Genomic DNA, 12,347 nt, shown 5'->3' on the forward strand with positions numbered 1-12,347 from the left:
TCCAGAAGTTCGCCTGAAGACCCAAAATTGCGACAGAAACTTTTATCAGGGCACAGAGGTGCTGTGTCATGTTTGGCTGTTTCCAAGAGTGGAAAATACCTTGCTTCTGGTGAGAAGACCCATATGGGGTTTCAAGCTGATGTTTTCTTGTGGAATTTTGAATGCGGTTCGATAATGCATAGACTGGCCGCACTGCATAAAGTTAAAGTGGAGGCAATGGCCTTCTCTCCGAATGACAAATACTTGGTTTCTCTTGGAGGTCAGGATGACAGATCGTAAGTATTCTTGAGATACGCTAGAGAAGTCGGTTCAGTGGATGATGCCTCAGTGATCATAATACATGTAACGTAATGTTCTGTGACACAGGAACCCACATACAGTACTGCTGTTCACAAAGATTAGATTACATAGTCTTTTGTGTGGTAATGTTTATCCTCTGTGTAAATAAGCTGTTAATTGATATAATTCTTAGGTAATGAGTGCCTCTCCTAAGCAGTCACTAGAGATGTAAGGTTCAGGTGGCCGCTTACGGGAGCTTGTTTAGCTATAAATTAACATTGAGAACACACAAAAAACCCTATAAAATGATTTTTTATTCATTAATTTCTGAATGCTGTGATGATGACCTTAGGCCTGGCCTTCAGTGATTAAAGAATAAATCGTGCAGGTAATTGCAGCCAACATTACCATTAACAGTCTCAATGCAATGAAAATGCAGTGATACCGTTTACAATATTGTTTATGGGAACTTTCTTAGGTCCCAATGTAGAGAAATGCTCTCACAACAGGTAACTTCAGTGGCCAGAATGCTTCATGGAATTTATAGATTCATAGATATGAAGACATTTTCTATGTTTGTGCATTGGCTTGTGAGAGTTCCTCATTCTTTGCCGGTCAGAGTAGTCCAACAACTTCTTTGAAAGTTCTAGCGCACCTTTTACTGAGCATGCTTGACAATCATACGGACTGTAAACAGTCTACGACACTATACACCGCGACCAGAGTGGCATTTCAAGTTTACTCCATAGACCTTACTGGATACATGTAATCAGTAACACTGCAGTAGCAGACGTTTCTGGAAACAAATGTCCTCGGTATACATGTATGTTAATTTCAGATTTACAAAAACTGTTTCTCTGAACGTGATGACTCCCTCGAGACCCCGAGTTTCATTGCCCGGCCTTGTTTGTTTATTCCCTTACAAGACAAATCAACAGTCACCGGGATCACATTAATTGGGAAAATATTATTTACAAAAACATGTTGCCCTCATACGAACTTCCAACTCGAGGTATCAAAAGTTAGATGGAACAGCTTTTGCCACATGTACTTCTTCCTGCAATGATGTCGTTCTCGGTTCGCTCGCAACGCTTGTTGTTTTCAAAGAATGAAACCAGATACCAGTGAGCAAGTCAAGCACCGAGATTCCACCATAAAAAAAAAAACTTTCCTTCAGATCATTGCATTAAGAAGAGATGTAAAAATAACCGAATCGTTGCGTTACTTGGTTTGGCATGCGGTATGCAAACATCTCTCAATGTTTACATTGGAAATTTACATTCTATTCACAATAAAATCCATTGTGCGGTAAAGCTCACTGTCTTGCTCTTATATTTTAATCCACAACATAAGATAATTTGTAGTTTTGAAGAGAGAACACACAGGAATGATACCTGCTATCGAGTGTCGAGGATCGAGTTTGATTTCGAGTGAATCAAGTCTCGATCCTCGACTCGATTCTCGATCCTCGATTCTCACGAGGATCGAGTCGAGCAAGGCTCAAGACTAACTTTGTAGCTCGCCATTACCAAGTGGCTACTATCAGATCTGAGTTCACTAGCCAAATCTAAATTTGCACTAGCCAGTCTCGTCATGCGCAGTTTCATTCATTTGTTAAAACTATCACGAAAAAAATTCCACATTTCCAAACACAGCTCACGCTTCTCAGACCCATCCTCGCAACAGTGGTGCAAATATGCTGGAGTGTTCTGTTTCCCGTGTTTTTCTCACAGAGGCAAAGTTTTCGTGGCCTTGAGGCCAATTCTTACAGAACCGTTGCCAAAACTTTGCAATTCACAAATGCACAGGAGTGTGAAAAACGCAGAGTAAAGTAAAGTAAGAAATAAACCGAACATAAAACTAAACTGCTCGTTTGGAAGTCTGGAAACGCTGTTCTTTTGATTAGAGCTATTTGCGAACATGAAAGATATTTGTGAGATGGGGCCTACGGTTTATAGTCCTTATCCGAGAAGACTTGAAAGTCTAACCATTTGCAGATGTTATTACAAATCAGCACTTTCTCCTCAGTTACATGTATTTTAAGATCCTGAGTGTTGGTCTGGCCGGAGTCGAACTCACGACCTTCTGCACGGCGGCCCGGTGCTCAACCAATTCAGCCACCGGTGCACGTTTGGCGCGTCTGTACAACAGAGAGGCTTAAGGTAAGAAACAACAATGTCTGGTACATTGCCGGACTATCTGTACCAGAAAGAGGTCCCTGTGAGTGGCAAGATCCTTCTCACTCCAAATGCTATCACGGCAGACCCAGTCACAACCACTGACTGAAATGACAGAGGGTGGAGACTCCAGCACCCCTGACCCTGATGAACCTGACATGGGTCCAGAAGTACGAAGCGAGTATGAATCCATGGCCAGTAGCGAAGAAGAAGTGCCTGAAGAAAATATTCCGAAAGCAATAATGCTTAACTTAGCCGGGATGTCGAATTTTGGTATGAGTGGTCAACATCTCGGTTTGGCCACCCAGTGAGTTTAAAGAAATGTTTGATTTTTTGACTCGGTCCAACTAAAAATTCATTTCGTCGTCTTTCAATTAAGGCAACAAAGGGTGAAACAACCCAAGGCCTTGACGAATTGGAAATTGGAAAGGAGCCAATCATTCCTGGGAAAATGCCTGTGCAGTGTCGACCCTGGTTGAACAACTGATACCTTTTGATGACAATTCAATGCAAACTGTATCTTGAAGACCTCTAGTACTACAATGTATGTTCAAATGTTACTGTGGTTTTGTTTCCTTAACATGATAGTATAAAATATTGATTCACTGTAGTACATGTATTGGATTATCGTATGAAAGGATGGCAGTGAATACAAAATGTTGAACATTGTAAAATACAATGTTTCCCATTATGCCCCACATTTCACCAATCTTTCTGCAGACCCGCTGTGTGTAGCGAAGGTTCTTCATTGAGATTCATGTGTTGTTTTCCGATCCAAAAAAACTTAGCCAAAAGTGGTTAAATTTGCCGGACAAAACTGACCAGCGTTTGCTGTCTAAATCGTAAATAAAGAAAGAGGCTGTGATGCATTACCTCTTGAAAACCTCCGCGTGTCTAGTCGCAGGATCAGGATGATATGTCCGGAGGAAGCGGGATGGCGGGATTAAAGCAAAAATTAGTGGTGGGAAGCGGGACTAGAAAGTCCTATTTTAGACCCTCTAAGTGGTCGAGCCATGTTGCACTTCAGGCAGACAGATTTCCAGGTTCGAGGATTGACAGGATCATATAGATTCAGGAGAGCGTTCATGTAATATTAAAAAAGTTTGACTTTGAAGGATTTCAACGATAGGCAGTTGACTCTAATAGAAGAAGGTAGAGAGTTCCAAAGGCTGCTTGTGCAGATGAAGAAAGCGCGTTGATATGTTGCAGTTCTGCGTTACTCCAGTAGTCTTCCGAGGAAGGGGTAGAATGTCACTGTCAATGCCTCTATTACATTATTGGTAGCCTTGTATAGGAATATCAAGAATACATGTACATGTAGCATCTCGGATCCCAGTAACTCATCCGTAGTAAATTGCACTGCATAATTAAGCCTTTCCTTATGACATTTCTGTTTGGAAGGGTAACATTAAGATGTATTTGGTAGCCCTTCTCTGTACTCGTTCGGTACATTTAATCAGTTTGATTGATTGGGGGGGGGGGGGGGCAAACCTGCATTGCATACATGTAGCTTAAGTCCGACAAGGCCAAGTACATGTACATGGCTCAACGCGTGCTTGATTTACCGGTATTGATGTACCTCGATGATCTTTGAACAAAACCCAATAGATGCAAAAATGTGGTCGCCACAAAGTGTCCATAATTTTTTTGCTTCTGATCATAGACAGAAAACATTAATTTCTAAAATTCATTTCTAAGCAGCGCTTGTATTTCCTACTTGCGAATGATTGAAAAATAGTCAAATGAAAGGTGTCAAAGTTTCAAGATTGGACTTATGTGTACCACCTGTTTCGTTAGGGATGTACTAATACTTACTACAAAGGCGGGCTGGCATGCACACCGTACAAAGGCTTCAACTCATCACAAGTCACATGAATTGTCAATTCCAGGCCACTCACGAATCAAATTTGGTTGTTACGTTCCAACATGTTATTTGATATCAATGCTCTTAGACTTACAATATGGTTGTTTTGGTATTGTGTATGATCTATCATTCTAGACCCCTGCTTGTCCGTTTTAAAGGGTAGGTACATGTACCCTCTGGTATTGTGACGTTATTTCAATTAACAGTAACCAATATTGCAAACAAGAAATCTTAGTTTTATATTATTATATAAAAATTATTATATAAACGAGAAATAGAGTTTTGAAGAAATATGCTACAGTTAATATGAAGGGGCTTCATATGTTTGTGTATAATGTACACTGTTTAATGCCTGGCAGCGAAAAAATTATTAAGGATTTTAAAAGACTTCTTGTCTGGCACCCATTGTTAAAAACATGCGGGAACTTCACTTCCAAGATGAGGCACGATTGGGAAGAATTTTAGACTGCTATACATCTGGACCCTTTGCACAATCCATCTTTTATTTCCTTACAGCTGAAGGAGATCGGGGAAATCACTCTCGAATCATCCACAAGTTTATCAATCGTGTCATCGGCAGTTAATGTATCGGTCAAATCGAAGCTTCAATATCTCCCCCGGGAACAGCATTTGACTTTTTGTATATTGATATCGCTATCAGATATCTTGTTGTTAAATTAACTACTACAGATTCGGATGCACATGATATACTTCAATTAAATTCCTTCGATGCAGCTTTCAGTCAAGTAGTAAACAAAAAGCATCTTGTCGGTAGGTAAATACTTCATGTGTGGGACATACATATAATATCATGGAAAAATTTGGCAGCTTTTTTCATTTGATTACATTGCGTGGAAAACAAGTATCAAGTGGGTAACTTTATGGGAAATTTTCAGCTATTTTTGAGCTAGAACAGCACAGGAATATTTTTTATGAAATAAATTATTTCTTGGCTTTCTGGCTTAGTTGGACGGGAGGTTGAAAAATTATACTTCATGATCAGTTGCCAGCTGGCGACTGGCCTGAAAATTCCAGTCACCAAGGCTCAACTTTCAGTCGCTTTGGCGACCAGCTTGTTGCAATTTCAGACCCTGTACTAGTACCCAGTCTTCCCTCGGCCGATAACACTGGCAAAGACATACTGTAATAGCACAAAAGAAAAACAAATACGTGCAAATTGACTGTGTCTTTCTGTACATCAAATCTGATCATATTAGGAATGCTTATACTCATTACAAAAACCTTCACAAATGCCCGTCCGCTAAAATTTTTTCCCTGACCAGTCACATTTACACAATGGCGTGCACTTAAACATTAATTTTCTTTGGCACATTGGCAGCATGAGCAGCGCCCTTTGCAGGTGCACTTGATGAGCTCTCTTCCCACAGTGGACACCTTAGGGATGGTCATCTAAACTGGTTTCCACTGGTTGTGCTCTCCTTTAACCCATGAGAATTCTGTGGGAAAAGGAACATCCTGTGTTGTGTGTTCTGATGATGTTCAAATACATGTACCTTCCTGGTTTATTGGCCTTTGAGCATACTGCAGAAGTGCATCCTGAAATTTAAATTGTTTACTAGATAGTAAGCTACAGTTCGTTTTTATTTTCTTTGAGAAGAACGGGTCTCGATAACTAAGAGTTTACTACTATGTTCCTATGAAATTAAAAATGTCATCACTACATTATTTTTCCTGAATATCTATCTGTGTTGGAAGAATGTTGGAAGTCTTTGTTTTGCTTTGAGAGCAGCATCAGTCGTGTGATGTCCACAGAGTCCAGGGGGCTCAATTTGTTATAATTATAATAATTTATGATCGTAAATTTCTCTCTCTAGCTTCTGGAAATTTTCTGATGAGCTGCTCAGCTGCTGAAAGGGATGAGATAATGTGCTCCAGGGCAGGTGTTCCTTCACTATTCAATTTCTGTGCTTGCTACACTGTCTGTTCTCTGACTGATAAAAATTATCACAGAACTGTGCAGTACAGTCACACCCAGTGAAAAGTGGAAAACTAGTATGGCTGTCGATCCCCAGAGAGCAAATATTAGAGGAAAGGGCGTTTGTGAGGGTTTTTGCAACAAGCATAAGCATTCCTAATATGATCAGATTTGATGTACGAAAAGACGTGGTCAATTTTGCATGCATTTGTTCTGCTATTGTGCTATTATTTCTTTGCCAGAGTTATCGGACAAGCGAAGACTGGGTACCAGTACTGAGATGTGATAACGCCATTTTAAATACAGTCTTTAATTAAATAGCAAAGTACATACATCGACACGTAAGCAAGTGATCAGATCAAGATAAAAATGCAACATTTGCTCTGATCTATTTTTATACTACTTTTTCCGCCAAAAAAACAAAGGCAATTCCTGCTCGGTGATGCTATGACGTCAAGTTAGGTAGTTTCTTCTCCCTAGGGAGTCTCATTCGCAGGAAATTCAATCTAAAAATTAACCGGTCTGTGAAAACGCTGTGACAGGAATATAGGGCTGTTGTTCGCTCCTAGTCATGGGTGCCTGCCTGTGTTTAAAGGCTAAAGATTGACCCATTGACTCCTGGGGGTTCCCCCATTGACGAGTAAAATCATCTGGTGTTAGGGTAAAATAGTAAGTCTGGCCGGTTCAGGCCGGCTTGGGAGTCAAAGGGTTATTAAAAAAAACATTTTGATGAAAAATTAATTCATGTGTACCTGAGGTACTTCAGTGAATGTGTTAGCTGAAAGTAAAGTCTGTGTCACTTTGGATCAACCATTCAATTTGGATAAGACTCAAACACACAATTTAATCTGCCAAATTGTACAATGTATATGAGAAACATGACAACTTGTTTGGAAACAAGACTGCTTTTCCTTGTGAACTTTTCCCGAAGGATTTTTCAGCAAAAGCTGTTAAGTCCGTATTGTTGACGGCTCGTTATGACTGCAAAGCTCTTTAAATCTTTATTTGGGGGTGATTATGGAAATTCACAGATGTTCTTGTAGAATAAAGTTGTACCCCCAATATTGGACGAAATGTGTTAAAAAGGTGCAGCTTACAGTATCCACCAGGGCCCGGTTCCTCGAAAGCCGATTAACTTAATCCAGGATTAGCGTAAACTTTTGTTTCACGTTTTCAACTTTTTGGTGAAAGTTTCTTTTGCTTATTTTTGTCTTCTCATGTAAAGTTCTGCCGAAAATCTGCGTTGAACAGCATTAGGGAGTAGAGAAATAAACTGCTTGGTTAATTTTTGATCTTAGATTAGTGTTAATCGGCTTTTGAGGAACAGGCTCATCTGTGACCTCAACTTTGTTTGTTATCATGATATTCCTGAGAGAATGTCTTGCTTCTTTCCACAGTATTGTTGTATGGGATGTAAAAACAGGCCAACCCATTTGTGGCAGTATAGCAGGAGGTTCAAGTGCTGGAACCACATATGCAGTGGCTTATGCTAGCTTGAGTGATGAGAAGTTTGTCACTGGTGGAGAGTAAGTGTGATAGAGAATCGATTCAATCTCATGGACTCCTAAATTTGGGTTAATAATAATAAGGAAATGGAATGACATTCCAGTGTTAAAGGCAGAGGACCCATTATAGACCAAATTTGGCTTTGGCTTGTTTATACTACCCTACAATGTATCTTTTGATTGATGATCAATAATTCAACACCTGTCCAGTACGTACCACAGAAATTTAATTTTATATTGTTGAAAATGCAAATACATGTACATTGTACAGTATTAAGGTACAGTTTATGGAATATACAAGCATAAATTCTACAGTTACAAAGAATACATATAATGTAATATGAAACTACATTGTATTACTACAAAAAAATAAGTTGTTTTTAAAATTTATTTTATTTTTACAGTTGCTTACAAATGGAAAAACTTAAAGAAACAAACAAAAACAGTCACATAAGGGCTTAACACTACTTGACAGATGAAAAGTACAGACTGAATAAAATAATAGCTTAATTATGCTAGATATTTCTTTGTCTATGTGAACAGTAGTTATGTATAAAGGAGTGGGAGTATTGTTATGGAACTGGCAAAAACGTGAAAAACTACATACAGTATAATACTATCTCCAAACGGTATTACATGTAACTCACGTGATCAAAACTCTTTGCTACACCCGGCGCACCCGTACACGTAGAATACAGTAAATGTATATTAGGTGTGCGTTTACAACCATTTTATCTAGCTGATTGCTCATGGTCCATTGTTTGTAACACTGCCCCCCTCCCACTCCTCTCAAGTGTTGTTTGTCACAGACAAACAAAATATCGTTCCAAGGCTAATGGATAGAAAAAACAATGGGCCACTAAAACAGTTGAGATGTCCAACAAGTGACAAGTCAATAAAGTTTAAATTCTCAAAAATTCTGTGGGACTCGAGACAAGCTCTGGCGCCCATCTGGCGAAGATTCTGAGGTCTCTCTGCATTCTGAGGTTTCTGAGGTCTCTCTGTTCCTTGATTGCGAGGAACCAAGAAGGCTTGTCACTGCTATGTTTCCATAAGCGTTCTCGATGGACTTTGCAAGGCTTAGATTAATTTGTGAGACTTCTGGATTTCATAAATAATGTCACTAATTTTCTGTCACAGGAGATGCATGTACGGTCTGTCCCAGTTGTTGTAAGTTTAGCTGATAATTTTCCCTTTTCCTTCGTGGGATATACCACCTGACCACATTCCTTTGCAAAAAGTGTCAACAACAGCCTCAACATCATTAATAATAATTATGGTGGTCAAATTCAGGTGAACACAAGCAAAGACATGGGCACAATATTTAGATTTTATTATTATGCACAATTTCAGAGAATACAATGTATGTAATGGACAAAAGAAAGAAGGAAAAAGACTAATTATACATAAGTGAGAAAAAGTGGAAAAGTCGTAGTGGCCATTGTAGCAATAATTTCGAGATGGCCACTACCACAGGAATGACATGAAAGGATAAAATATAACTATGCGTATATATAGTCCTGCAGCAAATGTCGTGAAATAAAGTCCCGTGCAAATTTCGTGAAGAAAGCGAGCCGGTAGTCTAAATGTGTTAAGGGGGTCCTAAATTACCTGAAAAGTTTTGTGGTGGCAACTTTGGAACTCGCTCAGACGGGATTTATGGGGGGTCAAAAATGTGGCCTGTGTATCCCTACATGGAAACGAGGCTCAAACATAAAATTGACCATAGCTTTCCATTATTTGCGTAAAATTGAACCAAAGTAACTACAATAATTATTCATTCATAAATGTTTCAAATATGAAAATGCGATTTTGAGAGGTGATTGGGGTCACGTGACCAAGCTACATTGTACAGCAAGTTGCAAAAACAGTGGAGACACTTCATCAGTGTTGCTAGCAAGACAAAAAAAATTGTTGCAAACTTAAACAGTCAACATTGAAAGGGGGAGAGGGGAAGGGAAGTGGGAAAGCTTTAAATTCTAGATACATGTATGGCAGGTATTGGAAGCTAGAAAAGGTGTTTGTTAATGGAAGTGTCTCAACAATTTTGCAACTTGTAGCATGAAAAGGAGGCTCACACAAAAGCTGCACTGGAAAGCCTTTGAATGAATCCTAACGAAGACAGAGATTAACAAAAGTATTGTTGGGTGTACATGTATGTCATCCTTGTTATCAAACATGCTTATATTGTAAGGGTCATCACGTGACCATGCTTGCATGAAAACGAGGTTGACACAAAAAGCTGTACAGGAGAGCATGGAACATTGCAAAAGGATGAGGTATGAAGTATTGTTGGTAGATAACACCTGTGCATTCAAACATGTTTATAAGGTTGGGGCTGTCAGAAGAAAAGTCTATCATGAAAATGAAGCAAAAGTAATAAATGCTCTCAAAATCACAGAAACATGAAAAATAGGTAAGAAGTTTGAAGAATGATACACTTGATATAGTTTGGAATCACTTATGATTCCTGTGTACCTTAATTGCTGAGATGTCATCCTTGAAAGCATCAGAAATTAGAAATCTATGAAGAGTTCATCCAAGGAAACTGGGTAGTGAACAAGAATGCTGAAGTACCATTCTGCGCATTAGGAGCCAACAGTGCACTCAAACATAAGAACTGCTCTGTGAAGCTGCTCAGACGAAATTCTTCCTGATAGTTTCCAGAGCTCACAAGCCAAGCTGAATAAGCAAAGAACTTGGCTGGGATGTCTTCCAATTAAGCCTCAAGGTCGTCATCATAACCTCACTACAGATATGATTTACCTTTTAACATTCAAAGCAGCCACCGGGGTTAGACGGCAAGGAGGCCAAGCTGCAGTGTATAACCACATCACCAACACAACGCGCATTGCTCAAGTTCCATGGAAAGGACGCCTGTCACACACGAAGACCAAGATGGAGCTCACCTTCTATTTGGGCCAAAGGATAAAGAGTATGTGATCGTAGTGGAAGGCAACTGGTGGTGGCATGGGGAAGTGAGTGTCAGGCAACACACAAGGACGTGGGACATTAATTTCATAGATTAACCAAGAGGAAGCTGACACAAAGATGATCTTGCATGCCCTCGATGCTACAGCTAATGGTGCAACCCAACTACAAATTCATTCTCTGGACACAGATGTATTCGTCCTTGCTCTTAGGCGTATACCATGCCCAGTGTAGATTTAACTATTTTCTTTTTTTACTCTCACAGTGCCTCTCTCCACCCAGGGGTATAAATGGGTACCGGTGAATTTACTGCTGGGGGTAACCCTGCGATGGACTAGCATCCCATCCAGGGGGTAGTAGAAATTCTCCAAGTCGCTTCATACTACAGAAACCGGAGATAAGCGCCGGCCTGGTGGGCCTTCTAGGCTTGTAGCAGACTTTACCTTTACCAATAGCGTAATAAAGTAATTGAAAACTGAGTGTTGAAAATAAAAAAATGCAAGAGAAACTTGTATGTCATAATAGCATTAAAGGGTAGTCTTGAAAGCATTCACTACTCACGATAATGAATGGTATCGAAAGTGATAGAGTTAGCGTAAGTGAGCCTTGAAAACGTCGTCATAGCATAAAAATGTACAATGTAACAATTAACCTTTAAATTTGTTACTCACGATGACCGAGCAATGCAAGTGAAAAGTATGTGGATACTGAGTCGTAATGGCGCAATAATGTATAACTATGTGTTGTCGAGCATGGCGTAATAACGGAAAAGTGTATGGATACTCTGTTGTAATATCGTAATAATGTAATAAGCCTTTTGTACTCACGATCACTAAGTCATGAGAATGAAAAATGAAACTATATTCTGTTGTAATGTGTAAGATGCTAATAATCCCTAGTACGACGACAACCAAGCATTGAAAATGAAAATTTTAAGGATACTCAGTCGTAATAACGTAATCAGCCTTTCAAGTACTCACGATAAACAAGCATTGAAAATGAGGAGTGTAAGTATACTCAGTCGTAATAGCGTAATAATGTAATAAGCCTTTAGTCAGGGTTCGTGCTACTCCTTGAAGTCCTTGAAAAGCCCTGGAATTTAATTTTGGACTTCAAGGGCGCTTGAAAAGCCCTTGAAAAAAAGGTTTTGTGGAAAACAGTTACTGCTTGAAAACTCCTTGAATTTGTGCTATGGTGAAAGTTGTTGAGATTACAGTACATCATGCTAAGTTAAAGAGACATTTCAAAAATTGAGGCCAAAATTGACTATTAGGGAAACATTAGAACCAAATATTAAATGCTCGTGTGTGCACTTAACTTGCAGGATGTGGTAATTAAGGAATATCAAGGTAGGCTCTTTCAGCAAAGACAACATTGAAACACCATGTATGGCATAGAAATCTTCTTGTAAAGACTCCTTGAAAACCTAATTTCTGGTTCTTGAAACTCTTTGAATAGTCCTGGAATTTTATAGACAAAATCCAGCACAAACCTTGTGTAGTACTCACGACAACCCAGCATTGAAAATGAAAAGTGCTATAAGTATACTCAGTCGTAATTATAGCAAAAGAATGTAATAAGCCTAATTAGTACTCACCACAACCAAGCATTGAGAGTGAAAAGTGTAAGTATACTCAGTCGTTGTAAATAGCGTA

At 39.3% G+C, this 12,347-nt stretch overlaps 1 protein-coding gene across 1 annotated transcript in view; it reads left to right on the forward strand.

The window, feature by feature from the left end:
* Nucleotides 1-12,347, forward strand: part of LOC138014435 (cilia- and flagella-associated protein 52-like) — a 75,333-nt gene that overhangs the window by 464 nt on the left and 62,522 nt on the right. Inside the window, exons 2-3 of the mRNA XM_068861504.1 lie at nt 1-275; nt 7,654-7,782. The exon at nt 1-275 is cut by the window's left edge and continues 125 nt beyond it. Coding sequence (XP_068717605.1) covers nt 1-275; nt 7,654-7,782 — 404 coding nt within the window. The remainder of the gene's footprint in view (nt 276-7,653; nt 7,783-12,347) is intronic.

This window comes from Montipora capricornis, chromosome 8 (genome assembly GCF_036669925.1).
Source record: "Montipora capricornis isolate CH-2021 chromosome 8, ASM3666992v2, whole genome shotgun sequence".
In the NCBI taxonomy this organism is placed as follows: domain Eukaryota; kingdom Metazoa; phylum Cnidaria; class Anthozoa; order Scleractinia; family Acroporidae; genus Montipora; species Montipora capricornis.